The sequence below is a fragment of the Hippocampus zosterae genome, chromosome 3, assembly GCF_025434085.1.
Source record: "Hippocampus zosterae strain Florida chromosome 3, ASM2543408v3, whole genome shotgun sequence".
Classification (NCBI taxonomy): Eukaryota; Metazoa; Chordata; class Actinopteri; order Syngnathiformes; family Syngnathidae; genus Hippocampus; species Hippocampus zosterae.
This window is the reverse complement of record NC_067453.1, coordinates 11,951,836-11,975,709: the sequence shown is the minus strand read 5'-3', so window position 1 is coordinate 11,975,709 and position 23,874 is coordinate 11,951,836. Positions and strand designations below refer to the sequence as shown.

General features: G+C 41.2%; 1 protein-coding gene across 2 annotated transcripts in view; it reads right to left on the bottom strand.

Annotated features, from left to right (window-relative positions):
* The window catches only part of mical3a (microtubule associated monooxygenase, calponin and LIM domain containing 3a), a 61,538-nt gene extending 39,533 nt beyond the window's left edge, over positions 1–22,005 (bottom strand). The window contains exons 1-18 of one of the 2 annotated variants that reach the window (XM_052061587.1): positions 21,646–22,005; positions 11,670–12,087; positions 10,897–11,104; positions 10,674–10,790; positions 10,484–10,585; positions 9,942–10,097; positions 9,499–9,599; positions 7,677–7,934; positions 7,479–7,594; positions 7,016–7,142; positions 6,372–6,465; positions 3,997–4,144; positions 2,827–3,023; positions 2,580–2,698; positions 2,432–2,494; positions 1,964–2,143; positions 1,195–1,290; positions 879–962 (exon numbers count right to left, since the gene is read on the bottom strand). In XM_052061587.1, coding sequence (XP_051917547.1) covers positions 879–962; positions 1,195–1,290; positions 1,964–2,143; positions 2,432–2,494; positions 2,580–2,698; positions 2,827–3,023; positions 3,997–4,144; positions 6,372–6,465; positions 7,016–7,142; positions 7,479–7,594; positions 7,677–7,934; positions 9,499–9,599; positions 9,942–10,097; positions 10,484–10,585; positions 10,674–10,790; positions 10,897–11,104; positions 11,670–11,948 — 2,445 coding nt within the window. In that variant the 5' untranslated portion in view covers positions 11,949–12,087; positions 21,646–22,005. Of the gene's footprint in view, positions 1–878; positions 963–1,194; positions 1,291–1,963; positions 2,144–2,431; positions 2,495–2,579; positions 2,699–2,826; positions 3,024–3,996; positions 4,145–6,371; positions 6,466–7,015; positions 7,143–7,478; positions 7,595–7,676; positions 7,935–9,498; positions 9,600–9,941; positions 10,098–10,431; positions 10,586–10,673; positions 10,791–10,896; positions 11,105–11,669; positions 12,088–21,645 lie in introns of those variants that run through there. The other variant, XR_007961837.1, reaches the window with a different exon arrangement.
* Positions 22,006–23,874: the final 1,869 nt, after the last annotated feature.

Here is a 23,874-nt window from a genome sequence, read left to right as displayed (position 1 = left end):
TACTTGGCATCGGTAGGTACTCATACTGGTATCGGTCTGGAAAAAAAAAGTCCAGAATATCCCTAGTAAGAAGACATAATTAGCGACTGGTTTCTCATTAATACCATTGAACGAGGAATTATAGCATATCAGAGCTCATTACAAACTAATTATTTCAGTTGATTAAAAGGCCTTAAGAGTGGGGTTCCAGTGCTATTGATTAGTTACACCGCTTCATCACGCGCACGCGCACACACACACACACACACACACACACACACACACACACACACACACACACACACACACACACACACACACACACACACACACACACACACACACACACACACACACACACACACACACACAGCAGCAACAATATGAACTGTGAGGAGATAGAAATCAAGAAAGTTTTGCTGAGTATTTTGCACACACAGAAGCGCTTAAAATATATTGTGTGCTTTAAATCAATGGCAGGGTTGAACACACAAAACTAAGGTTCAAAAACAATGAATTGTAGGTATCACATACGCTTATCCATGGATGCAGAAATTAGTCATTTTTAAATTAGCAATGCATCTGTGTAGTTTCTAGAAATGTGACATTTGGAGGGTGTCTTTGGACGGCCCGTTTTCAAAAATGTTTAACTCTACTGAAAATACGTATCATTGGATTTACTTGACACTTAAATCGAACATGTCTATCAGTGGCACATGATTAAAATGTGTTGAACTAAAACATATCATTTCTTTAATTTGAGGAAAAGAGGGGAAAGTTATATCAGTTTAACACATTCTAATCATGCGCAACCAAAAAAGAAGTACTGATACTTTTTGGGGAATTTGAAAGGGTTGGGGGGATGTGGAGAACTACGAGGGAAGCACTACTAATCATACCTGCTCCCCGCTGTTGGGCATCGTCTGACACTTGATCTTTTCTTTGTAGCGAATGCTCAGCTGCTCCTGCTGTTGTGTGCGTCTCTGTACCAGGACATGCGAAAGACTCTCACACACTTTCTTTTTAACACCACCCAGCAACAATCAATTGGTTTAGTAGCACCGTGAGTAATACCAGATATTTGCAATGTTACTCCATAGTGGTTTACAAAAGTTCATATCTAGTTTAATGCAGTTATGACACACTACAGGGGAATATCGTTAGTTGATGAGTGTCTGGGAGTCTCTACAGGGAATGGGAAGGTCCAATTTTTACCTTTCTCCAAGCTGGCGCAGGTGCTAGGCACACTGGCTCGAGGGGTTTGGGCGGGGATGGGTGCAAAATACAGTCCAGATTGGGCAGAGAGTCCCCCTTCGAGGTTGTGTAAAGATGAAAAATAGTGGACGGCAATGTCGTAAAAAGGTATGCAAGCCGTCATGGAACAATCCATGATGGGAGATAAACAGGAGAGAGAAACAGGCACAAAGAAGTGACCAATGGATGCATGGATGGAACATCATTTTTTTGTTGTTCAAAACTAAGACAACAAAAGTCAAGAGAGGACCATGCTCAAAGAATGGCACATTCACAACATTACAGCAACATGCATCTTGACAAGAACAATAAAAGACGGAATATTTCAATAAACTGACATTGCCGACCATCATGCAAAAGCATGTACAAAAGGCACAGTCAAACGGTTTTGACGTAAGTATATGATGTATTCTAAAAGAGCATGAGTTGAGAGTTGTCCTTTTCTCCTTCAACAATGCTGCCCAGTGTAGCCATAACACCCTCGTCCAGACTAAAGCTCAGAGCTGTGGATACCAGCCTCTTGAGTCCAGCACAGTGAGGTCGCCTTCATGAAACAGGAACAACGGTCTGCCTGACCAACATCGTTCTGAGCGCATCTCATTTAGACACAACCGCCTACATCTCCTCCGTCATGAGACCAAAGGTCCAAACTCTGTCAAACACTGCTTCAGCAAAATATTCAACGGAATGAAAAAAAAAAAAAACATTCCACAAACTCTAGCGTAAATACCTGTCTTTTCAGTCCTGAACCCTGGGCAGGAGCATTTTCTTCAAACTTGGCAAGCAGCTGGGTAGCCATAACCTTGACTTTATTGTTGTTCCCGACAGCAGCAGAGTCCATCTTCTTTTCTGACAGCAGAGTAGGGACAGTGGCCTGTCTGTCCTCCAGGGCGGCCTTGGATGCTTCCTCCTGGTAATAAATTAACACGTTGTTATTTTTTCCCTGATTTAAAAAAAAAAAAAAAAAACACCTGCATCTCCAAAACGTTCCTTTCATCCCAAATTAACTTATGTTGGAGTTACTCTGAAGCCCATCATGATGCACATTCAATCTCACAGGTGAACCTTCTGGTTCAAAATTTTACAAGATTTGCATGTGGATTAATGCATTTATTTTTGGTATTGTACCAATTGAAGATGATGACTATGTGCCGTTTCAAAATGAGACAAAAACACCCCATTTGTCATGAGAACTCACATCTTCAGACTGGCTGGTTTTTCTCCTCTTCCCCAAACTGTCAACAACCTTCTCTTTTTTGTCCTATTGAGGAAATATCATGTTAGTACTCCATCTGCAACAGCATCAATTTTACAGTACATTCCGATATTTAGGTTCCAACGCTGACCTTGGGGTTACGTTTCCTTGAAATTGCTATGCTCTGCCCAAGTTTGCTAAGGAAGGAGATGGGCGATTTGGTGCTTGCCATGAGAGCAGCCTTATCCTCTGGACTCAGATTTTGATTATCTGAAACAGAATACACAGAGGATACAAATATGGAAAGTTTACTCACGCGCATATACACGCCACATACCGAGGATTACAGGTGATTATGTTCAAAATGCTGACACAACAATAGAATCTCAGTCCCTCACCTCCAGGTGGCACTGTGTCTTTAAACATCTCATAGAACTGGCTGAGGTACATGACCATTGAAAGTTTGTCAGGCTCCACCACACAAGACATTTCCTTGCCAGTCATGCAGGGTGAGATGCCAAATTCCCGCTCGGCCACATCAAAACCCAACTGGTTGTTCTTTTCCTGATCTCGCTCATCCAGAGTGTCAAAGTCACTGAGGGTGGTGAAAGGGAAAACATCAAAGATGATAAAAGTTGATCGGATTTAAACATACAGTGTAAGAAACAATCCTCAGTATTATGTGCCCTTGCCAACTAATGAATGCTCATTGAACTCTAGACTCCATACACAGTGACCCCGTAATTTAATTTCCAACCTTTGTTTTTGTTTATTGAACACACAATAACAGATTGACAAAAGTGAAGGCAAGAAAAATGTATCAAAGGAAAAATAAAAAATAAATAAAAGTAGACATCACAGTTATATGTTGAAAGGAGTAGGAAGAAGTAAAAACAAATATATCTAGGCCTACCCCTTGTTATGTAGTAATATGAATTGATCTTTTTTCAATACAAGGAAGAAAGAAAATCTACATATCATCAAATACTTTTACCCATATGTGTACTGTACTTATCTATTTATACACCTTTTGGTTTGTATACTGTATATATAATTATTCTTTCTCCTTTTTATATCAATTTTCTCATATTCATTATATATTAACTGTGATTTATGTAGTTTTTTTGTACTAATCTTTTGAATTTGTTTTTGCACTCATCCAGCGATTTACTCATTTTCAGGTCCGTTTCAAACTTATTTCACAGATTGACACCTATTACTGACACACACCTTAAAGCGGCTGTGAAAACACGAAGAGCTTCTGTCAGCTGTCATGCTGCCCCAAAAGACCATTAAACTACATTATAGCTTTTTGCGCACATGCATGCAAGGAGTATGAGCTGTGTCTGTTACCTTATTAATGATGCAAAACCAAAAGGCAAGACCCAAACCAGACAATAAACAGCGTATGCAACAAACATGAACACGACAAGCCATTCCAAACAAATCTAATATTTAAGCAATCTAAACTGAACAGTAAAAATTTTCGGGACACTTGTAAAAAATGAACACGCTGAGCCAAGTTGTGATCCTTTGTTTGTGAGTTTATGCGCAATTTAAATACTTACATGAGATCTGGCCTGTAACGGTGGATGAGCGCACACAAGGCAAGACCGCTCTTCCATGACATGGTGAGGTCTTTGACACAAACATTTCGGTATCCTTCCGTTTGTCTTTGGCACCAATTGAGAAGTTTACTGGATCGAGCTACAGATTCTGAACAGACAGGGGGTTCAAGTATTGCATTACCTCTTCAAGTAAAATCTAGAGTAAACATGGATGACATTACCATTACCCTTTTTGGGGTAGCACAGAGCATACGCTATATGGAAAATGTATTTGGACACACCTCTTAATTTAAAACATTTATACACTGCACATACAGATCTGAGGGTGCCACGTTTAGTGCCACATTAAGAATTTGAAAAAAATCTATTGATGCAACTTAGATGGAATCGTTTGGGAAGCGCCCTTTCATGTACCAGCATGACTGTGCCCAAGTACAAAGAGAAACGTCCTCCAAGGAAGGATTGCACAAGTTAGGCGTGAAAGCGTTTCACGGTTCTGATTTCTACCACATTAAAAACCTTTGGGCTCCATGGAAATTTTGAGCCAGGCCTTACTGTCCAAAATATAATAAATGCCCTCAATTCCAATTCTCTGAAATACTGTAGATCAGGCATGTCCAAAGTCCGGCCCGCGGGCCAAATCCGGCCCGCGGTCGAATTTCATCCGGCCCTTGGCCCCTGTCATAAAATCAGTGCCGTCTGGCCCGCAGGTTGGGCGCAATGGAACACGTGTTGCATTGACTGAGGTCTCGTAGACTGGTGAGTGATGTTTCATAGAGTACTGCTTCCCTCTAGTGGCTAAATGAGTAATAGCATTCACTAAATGAGTAATAGCATTTAGACACTAGAGGGCATCACTCACGAGTTAACAAGACATCACTCCGTGTTTATATTGACTGATATGTCATATTTCAAATGATCCTTGCAGTTGTGGATATGTGTATTGCTTGTTCATTTCCCTGTTGTTCGAGTCAAAGGTTTTGTGACTATTGAAAAGTCATGGTGATACATTTTATGTTTCAAATCAATCAATTTGCACTCAGGAGACTTCTGTTTAAGAAAAAGTCAAGTGAATAAGCAGTTGCATGTGATATACCTGTTTCAAATGAACCAAAAGAAATTCTTAAGATTGTTGAAATTAAAATAAAAATGGAAATGTGAAACAGACTGGCTTACTAAAATTTGTTGAACAATATTGTTGTTCAATGTAAAGAATGTCAGCCAAGGTCGGCCCCCCGACATTTTACCACATAAAATCTGGCCCCCTTGGCAAAAAGTTTGGACACCCCTGCTGTAGATAGTCTTGTCCGAACTTGTAGGGCTGGTCAATAAACCAATAGCAATACATATCCCGCTAGACAGGTAATCAATGAGGTTCGATAGAAGGTCCGACAAGCCAAACAAAAGTGTGGCTTAACATTGCTCATTTAAATGACCAGTTGGCTCAATGCTTCCAATAAGATTATTATTTTATGAACAGTGAATGATGGTTAATGTAACTGTATCAACATTACTACTTTGACATCATTCACAAATTCAGGTCAACATTAAAATATACTCACAAACAGTGTACATGTGAATGGTCATCAGATATTTTGAACAGCATTTTTTCTCTAGATATGCGTTTTGTTCTAGCTTGTCTTTAACCCATTTAATATTTTTTCAGATTTTGAGTAGGTTAAAAAAAATAAGAACAATAATCATCATGAAACAAATAGCAAATACTTTCTGTATATCGTGAAACCCATTACAGTATACAACTTCAGGGGTATTAACCATTTTCATATTTTTTCTGCGACCACCATTACAAGTTGTCCAAATAATGATGACCATATAATGCATCTTCTGCTGGGCTATCATGTTATGGCATCCTTCAGGCTGAGGCTGTGCAGATACTCGTTAAGGGTTATCAACCATAAATATCAACCACGTTAGCACCAATATAAACCAGTCCAGCAGCAAATGTAATGCACCATGAGGGGTCAAATGTTCAATGCCATAAATACGACACGCGATGGAAATGAAAAGGGTTGGAAAGGATGCAGAACGCAAGTGGTGTAACGTGTTGAATATACTGTAATCAGTCAATGTGTTAGTACAATGCAAAAGAATTTTCATCTCCGATGATACAATTCGGAAACCAAAAACTTGTTAAAACTACTAATCCCTGAACAGCAATACCATGCATCTGGACTTTTTGTTACCTTGTAAATGCTTGTCAAGCAGGAAATTGCCTATAGTGGAAATACTCCAACGTTACATAATAACAGCAGAAAAAAAATAAAATAAATGCTTTACTCATGAATTATGAAAGTGAATTACGTATTTTGATAGGTAAAAGTGTTTTATGTATCGAGAACAAAGAAAATACAAACCATTCCTGGTCAACTTTGGTGTTGATGAGTTGATCACATTCTCTATTTCAATACGAATCTCTCTCGGTTCCCCTGTGTCTATGAGGTGCCTCACCTGTAAATGAACCACATCTGAATTATTGTCTCTTTTGTACACTCACGCTGGTACTCAGTTACATTATCTTACGCAAACGATTAGAGAGTAAAATATATTTTTGAAAACAATGCTCATTTTGACTAACACTGTCAGAGATACAATCAGTAAACAATATGGAGTAATTTAGAACTGTCGCAAGGCTTGAGATAACTTTCTTTCTTTGAGGAGCAACTTTGCTAATCAATTACTTTATGTGAGGAACAATTAACTAGCCCTGCGATTGGCTGGCAACCAGTTTAGGGTGTCCCCCGCCGACTGCCCGAAGACAGCTGGGATAGGCTCCAGTACCCACCGCGACCCTAGTGAGGATAAAAGCGGTTCGGAAAATAAATGAATGAATGAATGAACAATTACCGGTAACTAATTTTGAGGAGCATATTTTGCTGGTTGATCTCAGGGACCTGAAGTTGACTGTGGAGGTAACTTTTTCTGGATCTTTTTTGTCACTGAATAGGGTTTCTTAGTAAACAAGAAAAAAAAAAAAAGATGTGTTGGTTGTCAGACTCACCTGGCTGGGTTTGAGGAAGTTAAGGCTAATGTTGGGGTAACGTGTAGTGGGATCCACACTGTAGTGACTGAAGTTTTTACTAACATTTTCTGGCGTGGTCTGGGGCAGGAGACGATAAATACTCTCCCTGAGTAAAGAGGAGATGTTTCAAAACAAGTAGTCAACTTGATTACTAATCCGACGCATGGATTATTCCAAGTAAGACCTAACCATGGAAACAGGCCATATTACCACCATATTAACTTGGTTATATAAGAGTACACACAGCAACTGAGGAGTCACATTCCATTTCGATCCTCTCATCCTATTAGTAATAACAAAGGTGTGACGGATTGTTCAAATCACACAGAGGCACATTTCCGAGTAAACCACTCCAAGATTCAAGGGGTGTATTTGAAGAGGAATGCACACATACGTTTGAGTTGAGTTTGCTGTGGCTGTATCAGTGTTTCCACACGCTCACCTCTCAGACAGCACTTCCAATGGCTGTTTTCCCTGAGCCCAGCTCTTCACCATCCAGCCCGAGTCCATGGCTGCCAGGAAACCTCGGGCAATGCCAGTACCCATGGGCCAAAAGGGCTGGAGACAGCAACGGATTCAACTCCCAAATATGGCCATGGAAGAGCAAATACAAATGAGCAGCAATGTGCAAACCACTTACCTCTAACAGGCTGTCTCCCACTAATGCCACCAGCAGTTTGTGGCCATTACGCTGGCGCACCATGGCGGCACTCTCTGATGCATACATGCAGGTGAAGTCAAACATGGCGACATCAGGTTGGCCGTAGTGGTTGATTGCAAAATCAAGAGTGGGAAGCTGGTGGTTCGTCGAGAAATCGGCCGCCTCACGGGCATAAGACAAGAGGGCAACCTGATCCACATTTGCTCTGGAAAGCAGCAGCTCTGTGTCCGCATAGTCCTGCAGATGTAACAAAAAAAGGAAGTGGTCAATGATGACTCTTAAATCACAGCAACTCTGGATTTACATCCCGTTACAATGTGCAATGGCCTTATAATGGCCTGGATGATACTACACAGCTCAAAAAACAATGGGAAAACTTAAATGAGAAAAAAAACCTGCACACAAAAGCCTAAGTTGCATGTTCGTGGTCAATTAGTAGGGCTCGGACGGCTCTTCCTGTTCCTCCTTGCGCTAGAGTCGCATTCATCCTGCTACTGGGCTGTTGCCATTTGCACCTCTCCTGGTGTCCTGGCCTCTCTTTTGGGACCTTTTCCAATCTCCAAACTCTTGACATTACACTGACAAATACATCAAACTATTTGCCCATGGCTCATAATGTCTAGATGTGACTTTCTGGAGGTACAACTTCTATAACCTGCACATACCACCGTCATGCCATCACATATGATTCAACACAATACTTTAATGACCATTTGCATTATTGTAAGGCAGCTTTTATTGCTCAAGTGACTATGAAGGAATGAATACCATAGCAAGTAGTAATGTGATCAGTATGTTGAGATTCTTTTCTACACAAAAACCAATGCAATTCCTGTCATAACAGAGTTACCAAGCGTCTGGATCTCAAAGTGGACAGAACAATTTAAAAGGTCATGAATACATAGATACATATGAATATTGTCACCGCATTGCATGTTAAAAGAGGAAATAAGTAAGAAATGGCACGTGAAGACACAGCTCAACTCTGAAAATATTCAGCGGCTGTCATAAATCACCGTGCAACTCAACGTTTTCAGCGTCCATGTGTAGAATGAACTGTTCTTTACAAGTCTCTCAAACATCTAGCGTCATATCACTGCATACTTTGGGAGTAACCCGTTTTCATCGAGGGCGGTGGGAGGTACAGTTTCAAGCTCTCTGGGTTGTCTAATGCCAGGCTGGAACTGGCAGAAGGTGAGAGCGGTAGAAGCTGTCAGTTGATATATCCTGACAGAGTTATGTCGCCTCGCTTATCTCCTGCCAGCATTTTCTGTCCTCATTTCTACCTTTCCATAGAGCAGAGGAGAGACTTGGTTTTTAACTTTGATCAAATACGTTATTCCTCCTCCTCTGCTTTTAGGTTGTCGGCCATTTCTACAGTTCCCTCTCGCCTAAAGTGTACCTGCACATCAAAAAGATTTTTAAGTAGAATGGATAATTGTTATTTTAACACAAAACACCTGTAGCCATGATGACACACCTTGAGTAATGTTTTTACAGGAAGGCAGATTTGTTTTGGCGCTTTCCTGTGGATGTGAGCCAGGGAGAGGAAAGAAAATGTCTATATCGCAATGTGAACAAAGATTAAGTAAGTGTGCTCGAGTTGACAGCTGTGTCCTCGCCACAGTTGGCTTGGTTAGACCATTAGGCTGGAGAGGAAAATGGGGAGGACTGAAAAAATCAAACGGTGTCGGCCTGTACGTGCGTGAAGCTACTGTCTACTAGACCGTTTTAATGGTATTTGACAATTCTCCATCGCGAACACACGCAAACACACGCGATCAGCTTTTTAATCACTCACATGGAGAATGACTCCTTTCTCCAGCAGGCTTTGTTTTTTGGCAGTCATCACAAAGTAGTGTGTGTCATCCTTGTAGTAGACAATGTTTTCCAGGTCAATACCTAAAAAGACCAATTGAAAAAAAAAAAAATAATAATACAGTAATAAAATAAAAGGAGTGTTACACACCAAACCCGAAACGTTTCCCCATTGCAGCAGCAGACTGCTATGCCTCCGGCGCAGGACAAGAGAGGCAATTATGCGACACAGAGCACAACATAACAGAGCTCTGGGAACATCGCCATGTCAGCAAAAACTTGGACAAAAGTGGTATCAAAGATTTATAATTGGACTGACAAATTGCTACGGGTGAGCAGAGAGATGAGAGAGAAGGCTGAACATCTGATTACGTATACCGAGTTGTGATCCGCTCTGCAAAATGGGAAATTTTCTGCAATTTGCACCTGTTGCTTCTCGGAGGTCTTGAAAGAACTTCTGATTGAAAATGAAGGCCACTCCGCTGATTTCTTCAACCTTAGCCTCTGCTGTCGTGTTCATGTTAATGAAATTTGCCGTGATGGCGATTGCAAGTTTGCCACGGAACTCCTTCCGCCGAAAACCTAAATGATAAAGCAGATGAACACTTTAGACAGCGGAATAACCCTAACATCATTTAAAAGTTGTACTGTATTTCTGATTTCATGTAATCTGTTATTAACCACAAACACAGCTACATAATTTGTAGAAATAACTAGAGCGTGGGGACTGAATAATGGTATCGTTTTACAGTATAGAGTAGAGCAGAATTACAGTATGTCGAAGCAAAATGCACAAACTCTGTGTGTGTGGTCTTAAGGTCAGCACATACACGGATGACAGATGTCTATTTGAAAATGATGTACATATTTATGTCCTAGGAAACCAAGAATACTGTGGCCATTTTTGTTTGCTCACTGGTTGAAGGAATACGTGCTCACAGCTGAAGAAAAAGGAGAGGACGACTTGCCTGGCAGTGTGTTTCTCCTTCCATCCGCTCCAATGATCACATCAAACTCCAACTCGTTGACGGGATGTGTCCTGGGGTGGACATCAGCCCTCCAGCCTATCCCTGTAAAACACCAAAAATGCAGCATTACAGAAAACTGCAAATATTGCGCTTCAAGCAAAGCACGTTGATTTTCAATTTTATGACTCACTTTCACTCTCCTGATCCTCGGGAGGTTCAATAAGCCCCTTGAACTCTGCATTGACATGGATTTCAATGCCCAGGAGGAGAGCCACTTTAAGCAGCATGAGCTGAAGTTGACGAATACCTACAAAACAAGGACAATGACATCATCGCTCCTCCAAATCACAAATTATTTCATAAAACATATCAAAACCGTAATAGATTGTCACATTGTGCTGTCAGCAACTTACTGATATGATCAATTGCACCAGCACAGAACTTTCCATAAAACTTCTTAGCACCAAGCCCCCTGAGGTCCTGAATGGTGAAGGGCCAAAGGTGGAGCACATTGTTCCTGGAGAAGGCATCTCTCTTCTCCAACAGCACCACTTTGGCACCCAGGAAGGCGAGCTCGATGGCTGTTCGTAAGCCACATGGTCCAGCACCAATGATCAGACACTAGCGTCAAAGTTAGAAAAATAAAGTCAATAATTTTATATTGGATAGCATTGAGCGTCAACGGGGTCTTGTTTTGACGTCGGGCAGCCTTAACCAGCTTTGGGGTACTAAGGGGGAAGAACCCCAAAAAGATTTTATTGAGTGACTTTTACTGTTGTTGTTGTCGACCCCACCCGTGCCCCGACATTGGGGGACCGGGCCCTCACTCCGTCTCCCGGATCCCCAGACCCCCCTCCGCCGCCCAGCGGGCGAGCAGGGCCGCCACTCCGCTTGGGTTTCGCCAGAGGTCCTCCGGAGTCAGTATGGTGACTGACTTTTACTGCTTTTTTACTGCTGGTTTTATATTGACTTGTAAACTTCATTGTGTTCTCTGTCGTCACTGTACAGTATTGTAAGCCCATGACATGGTCATCATTTTGGCCCTGGGATGAGATCAAACTTCTAATTTGTGTCATGAGTTGAAACAATGCCCAACTGTGGGTTGTTATCAACAATCATTCAATCGAAAGCCCAAACAGACAGTGGAATCACTTCTTACAGTAGTGGTTCAAAACGTGAGAGATACCTTTGAGTTGGTACAGGCACGGCCCTTCTTATACTCCTTCTGGCTGGCCCTCTTGTCTAACTTGGCCCAAAGTGCTTTGGCCCTCCAGTAGTTGAGTTTGGATTTGAGCCGGTGGTAAAAGACCCTGTACTCTGTGGGCTTGACATCCAGGTGGTCACACAGCTCCTGGAAGGCCTTGAGTGTGCCCTTGCATGTGGTTGCCTGGACAAATTTGTCGAACAGGACGTGGGACTGGTTGACACCTTCTCCTCCCGTTGCACTGATGCCTCCATCCCCCATGGTTCAGACTTCACACAAGGCTGATAGGGCCCTTCACCCCCCCATAAAAAGGGGTCTCTGGGTCCAACCACAGCCCCGTATGATGTCAGCTTCTCTCTCAAGTGGAAGGTTCTAACTGCCTCCCTCGGGCGTTCTCATTCTGTCAGGAAAAGAAAGAGAAATACATTAAATGAAACTTCTGCTGGATGGTGCAGCATGAATCGAAATCAAATGCTGTTGTCAAGAACGGCCGGGGAGCAGACATGGCAAACTCACCAGAAGCCAGATAAATTGAGTAAATCTAACACAAACAGGAACAAAGCACCATACTATTGATGCTTTTGGCTGAAGAACAAGCATTGCCATGTAGCATTCTGTGTGATTTGGTGAATTAGTGCGCTCTATCAAGTTGGGTGGGGAAAAAGAAAGTCACTGTGGAAGAAGTTAATGGAACATATGACCATTACTACAGGATGTGACAAATGAAGAACAAACACCGTTATTCCGTTGCACATGTAACACCATGGTCGGAGGTTAGTGACTGAACTTGCTTTGTGTATGAAACCTCAACTAAATTAGCTGGCAAGACAACCAACCAACCAAGGTCCTTTTCACAAAAGACAAGACTTGAAAGAAAAAAAATTAAAAAACTCTTCTTCACTATCTACGAATGGAAGCACCAGACACCGGAGGGGCTTTGAAGCCACACAGATCCAAACAGGAAACACACGGGCAAGTGTAGGCGCCCATTTATGGTACAGACTAAAATGCAGCAGACAGCAATACACCCCAAAAACACAGTACAGTGTTATCTGCGTCATCACAAAATCCAGTTAGCCCGGACAATTAATCGAAAATTCCATCAGGATTTCTATGTTAGCTTCGCGACTTCGCTGTTTCTAGGATTTTTTGTGTGCAGATTTTGTAATGATTTTTTTGTAAACAGTGAATAGTATTCTGCATCCTGATTGGCTAAGGGACTGACCAACGTGAATGGTCTCCACACCTGTACAGCTTGCCAAATTTACCTTTGCAAATTTTTGGTCTTTGGTTTCATTGTATCAGTGGCGGATGCTGGTCTGTCAAGGAGGGGAAGCTCAATTTCGGCCTACATCATAAAATATGTCTGTTCCTTTTCAAAAAAATGAAAAGGATGCCTTCACCATAAGATTGGCGATTGGCTCATTTCGCTGTAAATCAAAAAGAAATTCAGCCTCAGACAGATCACCCTATCATCATGCAGAAAAGCTGAGGGGGACAAAACCAGCATTTCTCCAATGACTCATTTCGTTTCAATGGATTGGGACAAACTACACTGAACTCTCTAGACGCCCAGCGTCCACGCGGTCGTCGCTCAGCGTCCACACAGTTTAAAGCACAGTGAAGCTGCGGGAATAAATGAGAAGAGAGTCGCGTGGTAACCAGTAATAAGAAGCTGATTCAGAAGAAAAGTTGAGCGCGTTGTAGCGCATATTTAGTCAATGACACAGTTATCACACAATTGTGACACACAATTGTACGTACACACGTATGTGTGATCACTTACTTTTCTTGCATTTTAGGGGAAGCTCAGTTTCCCTTGCAGTCTTAGAGCAATCGCCTCTGCATTTTTATACATAGTTCAATATTGTATAATAACTTTAAAAAATAAAGCTGCCTATTAAGTACCAAGTACAACTTTATTGTCCCCCTCACATTTTTTTAAAATAAATCCTACTTCACGGATTTCACTTATCACAGGTTCTTTTTGGAACGTAACCCCCGCGATAAACGAGTGATTACTGTACATATATATGAGGAATATCAGAAAGGAAAGAAGGTTTGGGATGACACTGCAAAACCACTGATGTAACCGAGATGTACTAAACTGTTTACCCACTACCACAGTTCCAAAATAGCTGGGATGACTAGGCTCACTGTGTTCATATTGGCGTGTATCCTTAAATGGCACTGCGTCCTGCCTTGCCCATGATCTGTTGTGACTCCTCACCTTCGCCACTCATTCAACGGCAGAATTGCAAGCGGAAAGAAGAATATTTTTTGTCTAAACAATGGATAGTTTAATCAAAGGGTTTATTAGTTCAAGTCACCACCTAGTTGTTACTTCAACTAACAGTTGCACTACTAATGTAACGCTTGAGAGAGATTTATTTCGACAGCAAATGACTTGTCGTTGGTCGACAAGGTAAAAAAATGCACCTCTTTTTGTATCATGGACAAATGGTGAACAGCGGGTCACTAAAATTTGAGAGAGTAGTTTTCAGATGCTCAAATGATATCTTCAAGGAGAAAAATACATATTACATGGCTTGTTATCAGCAAGAATAGCGTCTCTGTCAATGTTATGTGGCAACCAATGATCACCTACATTAGAGGTGTACTGCAATGGCGGAACAGCTCAGACACCTCTCAGAGACAGTATGCAGGATTTGTACAAATTTTACTGCACATCTTAGACACTATGTATAATTATATGTACATGATTTCAGGATATGAGCACATAATCTACATTAATTGGCTTCGCTTTTTTTTATCTGTTTTAAATGTTAAGGATGTGCAAGTTATCGTTAGAGAAATTAATTTTTTTTAGGTCACACGAATCACCCAGTACAGACTGACTTGTGTTAATGAGCCGTAATATTCCTCAACAAATAAGTGTTACTTAGAGAAAATGTTTCACGAAAAAAATGTTAAGATAAGATAACCTTTATTTGTCCCACACTGGGAAAATTTGCAGTCTACGGCAGCAGAATTTGGGGTTGGGGGGGTAGAAAAGAAAAAACTAAGTGTTGCATGCACACACACACATCTTTATTTCAGGAGTAACCTAAACATTGAGTTTCAGAAAAAAAAGAAAAGGAGAAACAATAATGCTCACAGACCAACTCAATAAAGTTGTTCACATAACATGTTCATACATGAACAATATCATTGTTAACTTTTGTTAGTAAAAGAAACCCCCCACAGTGGTTGCAGACGTAACTTCAATCAGACGAAAGCAATAATCATTAAAAAATTAATCAGAATCAACCAAAGAAAATCAGATCACGCTTTTGAGCTGGAGTAAACCTTTTTAACGGGGCATCAATTATTCACACATTTTCTCGGACGTGCGCTCCCCATTTGCCACATAGCCAATTACGAGCTGAAACAGGAAGTGACAAGGTAAGTATGTCCCACATTCTCTACACTGGCAAGTGGCCAATTTCTCTGTCGAAATTGTCTTGGGGATAAAATAGCTGCGAACTACAATAGTGATGCGTCTGCACTTAACAAGTTACAAAAGTGCATCCCTGCCTCCCTTTGCCAGATCTCCCACTAGGGTAGGTTCACCTTTTCACAAACTGGAACCTGCGGCAACGGGTCGATGGTGGGAGATTGGCTGCTTGAAAAGTCAATTTTCGGTCAAAAAAAGGCTGGGCACCCCCCTGACCTATCGAAACTTAAATATAATAATATCAATCACACGCATAATATAGGAACATAGTGGGTCCAAATGTTCAGCCATGAGCACTGTATTCTGGTTGAATTATTTTATTACAATTTATTACATAACAAATGCAAAGTAACTATTTAGATGACATCGCTGTCAACGATTTGCGATGGTTTTAACTACCGGATCTGTTATAAGTTAACTAGCTGGCTCGCCGCCCTCCGGGCAGCTCATCAGCTGGTTCCTGCGGAAGGCTGGTAAGGTGGTGGTTCGCAGCCCTCCGGGCGGCTCATCAGCTAGTTCCTGCGGAAGGCTGGTAAGGTGGGCCTTCGGCCCACAAAAGTGTTGTTACTTAGTTCAACTTTTTGTTCATCTTCGCTGCTTATCGCGAAAATAAAGAGATGTTTAGCTGTACTAAATAACTAACAATTTCATTGCAAGGCTTGTGGGTAGACAACATTTTTTCGCTAAGATGCCCGTGCGATCGTAGTGAGCCACTGCCTGAGCGGCGCAGTGGCGGCGCGGTGAAGTAGGTACGTTTTGAAAAGGGACAGACGGAAGGACAGACCGCGTGCGGGACGACGCGCAATATATATATAGATTTCACATTTTCAGTGTGACATATTTTCCAAATGCATCTAACCACCTCTTAATTGCTGAATGATTTTGTTGTTTTGTTTTTAATCAAAATCATTTTTTGCAATGCTTTTAGAGTATCTATGCACAACAAGTAGTCCAGAAAAATAATAAAGACACTACAATTGTGATATATAAATATTTTTACCGTTTAATCTCTACACCCAAAGTTCCAAAAGTTTAAAACAGCTATTTGGCCAACAACATTACAGTTTTCCGGCTTCATTCAAAGTGCAAGAGCAAGCATGGCCATTATGTCGTCAAAAATGACTGAAACGCTGGAACACTGACACACAGGCGTGTTGCTATCAATAGCACACACAGCTTGCTGCCTATCTATCATGCATGTGGATTGCTGTGTTTTGCTCATTTGCATTTGCTCATCGCAAAGGCTGATACTGCACAGTGTCGTGGATCTGGTTACCCCGCACACTCCAAACCTCCTACTGAACTAGTACGTGTAATGAAAGACTATGCATAACACAAACAAAACCTAGTTCAGCCTTTGCGTTTTTTTTTTAAAGGGGGGAGGGGGTCTTAGCAAAATTGATACACAAATAGGTTACATTAAGCAAATTTGGAGAAATCAAATGAAACTTCATCTTCACTTTGAAACTTTGTGTTTCTCATGAACGCTTTGAAGGGACCAAACAGGTGAAAGTCTGAAGTGGCAAGGTCTGGGCTGTAAGGGTGATGAGGGAGCAATTCCCAGCCCAGCTCATTGATGGTGTGCACGATTTGAGCTGCTGTGTGAGGCCTTGCGTTGTCATGATACCAAACGACACCTGACCGATGGATGCCAAACGACTCCTGCGGGGGTTTTTTATGTCTTTTCTTGACCTGCCTCAGCAGTTCACAGTTATTGGCACGAAGTTTGGATGTGACGAAGTCAAAAGTGTTGTGAGCGACTGGCTGAGACATCAGTCCAAAGATTTTTACGCTGAGGAAATATGGAAGCCTGTGCACAGATGGGAAATGTGTGTGACAGAAAAAAATGTCTGTATGAAAAGATGTTCATTATCACTGACTATGAAAAATTAAATTACTAAATGCATTAAAAAGTTTCTATTTTATGCATGGACTGAATCCAATTCAAGGTGCTAACAGTTTAAATAATAATTGAAATACAACTTGACTAGACCTTTGGTACTTCTAGTCCTGTAGGTGGCAGCGGTTTGCAATGAAATGGCAAAAAAAATGTCCACTATTAAGATGTTTAACCTGCCTCAGTGTACGATGCTAAAACAAAGCTACATCATCCCATTTCATTGACAGCAATGTGCTGTGCCAAAAACAAAAAAGTGGCTGGTGCACATGGACAGCACAACGGTTCCTTGGGGTGAAGAGGGACGGGTGGGTCCTTCAGTCACAGGCTACATTCTGTCGCCTGGATTTCATTAGAGAACGTAGCGTTCTAAGTCAACAGGGCAGGACACACATCTAATATGATCAGTGAAACCCGAAGACCACAACAAGCAAGCATATAAATATCAGCGGGGTAAAGACATCCACTCTGGTAGGATTAGTTCAGTCAGCAAGACTGTCAAGCAAAGAAACCACCTGTTTCACGACATCCACATACAGCTTGCCATTGTGGTATAAAGTTACCAAGAGCAATATTATCCCAGAAAGGTGTTACATATTGACATCCTTACATTGACTGTTAATGTCACTCCTTTGTACCCGATGCATTCTAACACTTGGGTCTCTATCAAGTGTGAAATTAGACAACCGAGTAAATGTTTTATAAATTGCCTATTTCCGAAAATGTGCAAAAAAACTGATTCAAGTCATGCCCCCCTCCCCCTAAGGCGAGTTTCTTGACCCATGATGAATTTAGCAGCTACACTGGGCAAAGATCAACTGTTTTGGGGAAAGCGAAACAGAAACACCGTCACATGAAAGCAAGAAGCTAAGGAGAGCTTTATTCCAATTTGATGCCCCGATCGGCATTTGCTAACAGCCAGAACATACTAAATTGTTGAGCTAAGTGTTGTGTGTGTGTGTCTTTAGCGATGTGCCTCGTCCTCACATTTACTGATAAGTGTAATTCGAAGACTTAGTAATTAAGTGTGAAAACAAAACAACAATGTACTATCATAATGGATTTAAGTTACCGTACTTTTCTTCAGAAGTGTGGGGCTCAAAACACTATATGCAACATCAAATGTTGCATATAGTGCATACAAGTTCTCAAGAGGGCATGCTTGGGTCCGAGATAAGCAGCGTCATTCATCACTCGCAGAAGGAAAAGCAAGATTGCAGAGCTCTATTACAGTGTTTAAGGGTCAGCAGACTAGCAAAATGTAAACACTCATCGGCCTATTCTCAGGAATGTGTTTAACTTAATGGCCTACTTCTGAATTGCATGGCCCTGACATAAATCTAATCCAGAGCAAATTCTAGGGATTAATCCATGTTTTGATATCATTACATACACCAGTACCACTGCTGTCACCATACCTAGGTTTGGGTGATAAATTGCCTTAATTTGAGGTAAAACAAATCTTCAACTAATTCGAGTGCCGCAATTCAAAACTGGGTGCAAGGCATTTTTTTCTGTCTCGAGTACCCGCTTATTTACATGTACACTCAGGAAGAAGTCAAGGCAACCGGAGCAAGAATTGTTCATGCTACGCATCACAGCAACACCCCACCAATACAGTAACACGCCACCAATGCAGGGAGAAGACATCTTGGTAAGCTTTTGTTTTGAAGTTGTTTCCGGCAGCATGTTGCAGCCTCACGGCTAACTTGCCTCATCTTGCAGACTATGTTGGAGGTGCCGATATTGCCGTTACAAACTGTTGCTCCAGATGTCAACAACACAACATCGTTTAGTAGCGGCAGCTCCAGTGATTGCGGCTAGCAGAGCTCAAGTGCACCATGGCTGGAGAGAGCAGTCAAGTTACTTTTCAAGGCGGTTCAAAAAATGTAAATGACACACTCTAATGCTGGTAGTCCGACACATTTTATTACTTTTACTATTAGTTTTGTCTTTGTTTTTAAATTGTGTATTTCTTGGGCTTCATATTTAAAAAAAGACATTTTGGAGAAAAACTCCCAAAAGATTTTAAAGATATTTTTAGAACTATCCACAAATCACATGCAGGTACTATATAACAATCCACTCACTTTGAAGTACAGTAAATTGCAGTGTCAAGTTGTTTGCCAAGTTACTGACTTCTAAAGGAGGATGTCAAATTGTGCTGTGGGGACAGATCTGGTCCTCCACATCATTTTATGTAGCCCACAAAAGCAAATCAAACATTTCAACTTTCATGATTCTTGCTAAACGCTGTAACAATATTTCAAATTCTCATATGTAATAAATAAGATACATATATATATTGTAAGCATGTTGATGCTACCAAACCTTCATTTCAGTAAATTAAACAACAGCTGATCAAACCGCTATTCTTCACTTCTTCAGATGGTTTCACAGTCATAACAACCCTCCAAGGGAAATGATAACTGCAATGTGGCTTTCAACAAAAAATGTGTTTAACAACCCTGTTCTAAAATGTATTTGTGGCTTGGGTTTTCTTGACAAGTACTGCATACAAAGTACTGCAAGCTACTTTCTTTTTATTTTATAGTCAAACTGGGTGGGTGGGTGGATGGATGGTGGTGTATTTGGCTGATATTTAAACTAATTTGTTTATTTATGTATTTACTTTCTCAACTTTTAAAAATCATTATTGCAAAATGAAAGAACAGTTGCTTGTTTTTATCCTCCATAATGTAATTTCTGGTTCTTACAAAACAACAATCACACAAGATTTCACGTCATTTATTCAAGCTGCAACTTTTTAAGACCGGTTGTACAAGACCGGTTTGTTCAAACAACCAAAAAAAGGAGCCCAAACATTTGCTAGCATCGCAGGGTAAGTTGACTAACAAAAGGGAAGAGGGAATGCTTATGAAGTGGCGCCGTTGAATGATGATGTCACTTCAAGGCGACTCTAGAGCTGTGCATTTTAAGAATGCCGACTTGACAATACAACCTCTATTATATCATCATTTTGACGTGTGAGGTTTGGGTTAACTCTGTTGCTACACTGATTTGGCTTCCAAGATGGTAATGCAACAACAGTCGCCTTTTATGACACCATCCGTGCGTGTCCCTGGGAGGTGCGACCAATCAAACCATGCTGACTTCCAACTGTTACATTCATGTCAGTGACTCGGGTGCAAAAAACAAAACAAAACAACAACAAGTGATTGAGACATCCCTAATTATAACATCCTTTCAAAAGATGGACAGTATGTGCTACTGTCTGTCCATCCGTGCTACAAAACCCTTAAATTACAGTCTGACTTCTACAGCACCACAACTCAATGGAAATATGAAAAGAAAAGGAACAACGAAATGTAATATATGTACTACCGGTAATCAATTCTCACAGAGACATGGGATGAAGTTGTTCAGTATATCAAACTCTTCCATTCTAATTTGCAGACTTAAAGAAATGTCTGCTAATGTATGTAAGGTATGCATCTAATATGGGCCATCTTTCTCGACTTCAGTTGGATCAAATGTTCAGTCATTCAACAAATGTGCACGTTTGTGAATGCAACCTATAGTATGACGTGAACGGGTACTTCTGAAGGCCTGGTTTTGGAACAATGCCCTAACATATACAGTAAATACAACTACAGTACATCCAATTATCAGCTACAAATGACAGCCAAAGAACGTGGACAAAATAATGACGCTTATTATTGTGTGAATGTCCAGCCCCTAGATCAGGGGTCACCAAACTTTTTGAGAGTGAGAGCTACTTCATGTGTCCTGATTGTGTGAAGGGCTACTAAATTGATACACGTCTAAAATAACATTTGTACAAATTACATTTAATAATATTAGAACATTAGCTAGCTAGATGTATACTGTAGCTAGCTAGTTAGATAGCTAAATAGGTGGCTATAGAATCTATAATGCTGCCCATGTTTGCATTTTTAAATCAAAATTTCTACGAGCAAATCACAATCCTAGCACTGGCGGGCTACTGGTGTGGTCCTCACGGGCTACCTGGTGCTCGCGGGCACCACGTTGGAGACCCCTGCCCTAGATTATGCGCACATTCGGAATGTGACATAATCCATGTCTTTAACATTGATTTACACAGAAACATAAATTTAGCAACTCCTCTGTGTGGATGTAGTTTAGAGTGGTGCACAACTACCAACTACAATCAGAGAATTACACATTGCATGTACTGTATAGCATATTATCGAACCAGCAATGACTCATGCGTCAAGTCATTGGCCAAATTATAATTAGGCAATTAACACATTCACAAATGGAGCATGTGTCACTAAAGCAGATCTAACGTGAATAACACCGCAGCAGCCACCCAAATGTGTTACATGAGCTAAAGAAGCCTGTGCTGTGCCTGTCCGGTCTCAAAACGACCGAAAGCCAACAGTACGTTCGCTCCAATCATCACTGCACCTCATTTATATGATGTCAATTTGTATCTCGGGCCAGTGTCCTTGTGTTGTTGTCCGCTTTAGGTAAATAAACAGAGCGTGACGTTGGCAAACGTGTGAAGAGGTGCAGTTTGCGGTTCCGAAGGAACCATGAAGAATGTCGTGAATGTGCATCCAATGTCAGGCTTTCTAGTGAGGAACAGCCGCGCTTACCTGCAACACTTGTGTATTTATAATCCAATCGTTCGTAGAGACAAAGAGGCCATGTTCGGCCGTTAGTCCAGATTCCCTCTCAGAACGCCAAAGTGAGTGGATAAGGTCGGTGGAGGCCAGGAGACGCAACCACAGTCGCAGAGGAGCAGCCACAACTTGAAACGGAGGGAAATCGGGCCAAACCATCAGAGTGGCAGGCAGGGGTGACGGATTAAGGATATAAATAACAACACATCAACAAACTATTGAGTGATACTCGACTAAATTGTGATGAAAATTTGAGGTTGCAATTTCATCAAAATACAAGGAACGCTCACATTCTTCCCTTGGCATTTGAAAGGCGAAAGACAGAATCTAAAACTCCTTCCGCCGGAGCAAACCAATACGTGAAAACACTGTCTAATCCCATTGGTCCATTGCAACATGACGCAAACACTGCTCAGAGTCAGGGTGACATATTAAAGAATACTGTAGTCCGAGGTAATAGTGATGGGAAATTCCGGCTCCTTTTAGAGAGCCGGCTCTTTTAGCTCGGCTCCCTAAAAATAGCCGGCTCTTTCGGCTCCCAAATGGCTCCTCAGTTTTTTGTTGTTGCTTAAATTAATTTAATACCAGAAATAACGTAATATTATGTGTAAAATGAAGTACTAATGCAAAGAATAGACATTATATCAAATATTTATTATTTATATGGCTTTATTTATATTCTTCTGAACATACTCAACATGGAGTGCTACAAAAATAAAAACAAAGTACAAAGACCCATCTCAAAACAAGGTCGTCAAAAAGTTCCAATCTCTGAATGTGTATATTTATAAGCTTTTAACTATTTACAGTAAAACAACATAAGTAAGCTTTGAATACCACACAACAAATTATAAATTAAAATTTGTAAAACAAAAAGAAAAAAGCAGCTTTCAGGTAAAGGTTTTAGCTTGTCTTTAGCGAAGATTTGCATGAAGAAAAACCAAGTGCCTCAGCTTTGAGGGGTTGATCCTGTTTCTCCTCTCTGTTAATATTTGCCCTGTTTTGGAGAAGACAACACACAGCCAACACAAAATGGATGAAAATCCCTTGCAATCATTTTGCTCAGTTCCTCATCAATTGTGTTCTGTTTTGCTGGTTTTATAGCTTTTTGCATAAAGAGGCTCATAGAGCTCTGGGTTGTACATCTAGGCAGTTGTGACATTGCAGCAGCAGCAACAGTTGCAGACACACTAGCACCTTCATTAATAGCTGGTTCCCTTGCTTGTCGTTTCTCTTCAAATTGTACTGATGGGTGGACATTTCTGATGTGCCTGTGCAGGTTATTTGTGGAGCCTGATTTATGGGATATTTCAACCTTGCACAGTCTACACGCTGCCTTTGAACTATCAATTAAATTGAAATGACTCCATATTTCACTACGTTTCCTATCCATTTTCTCACCTTTCCACTTTCCACCGTGTTGTTTTTTTTCACTAACTAGCTCTCGTCTCCTCGTCTGTCTTGTTCGCGTGCTGCTCAGTGTGCTGCTGTGTATGTCTCTTCTCTAACCCCTCCCCCTTCTCTAAACTGCAGCGCGTGTGTGCGTGTAACCCTCCCCTTCCGGCTCCCAATGAGGTGGGAGCCGGCTCCCATCGTTCACTTCAAAGAGCCGTCTCGTTGGCGAACGACACATCACTACGAGGTAACAGGCGATGGAAGAAACGGTTGCTAAATCATGACTATTATTATTACGACTGGTAGCGTTGTAATTATAATAATAATGCGATTGCCGGTGACAGTCTCCAATGTGTATCTTTAATTGTACGTTCCCCTCGATGAATTCTTGGGCAGAAGTCCAAAGTCCGAATGGTGGTTTGCTAACAATGCAGTCGGTTGTGGTTGTCGAGTTGCCGTTGCTTAAGTGTAAAAAACACTGAGATTACAACCTGGGAAAATTGCATGTTTCAAACAATCACTTTTAAATAGCATTATAGCAATGCATGGTTTGGAAAACAGTAGCATGAGTCAGCTTCCCGCAGCCTGAAATATGCATCATTGATTCACTTTGTCCTACTGTAACATCAGCCATCCCAAGACCAATGCTCATGTTCGTGAAAATACTGCACACATCATTCATTCATTCATTCATCTTCCTAACCGCTTGATCCTCACTAGGGTCGCGGGGGGTGCTGGAGCCTATCCCAGCTGTCTCCGGGCACACATCAGTAGCCCAGAAATCCAAACAGTAAACTCAAATGACAT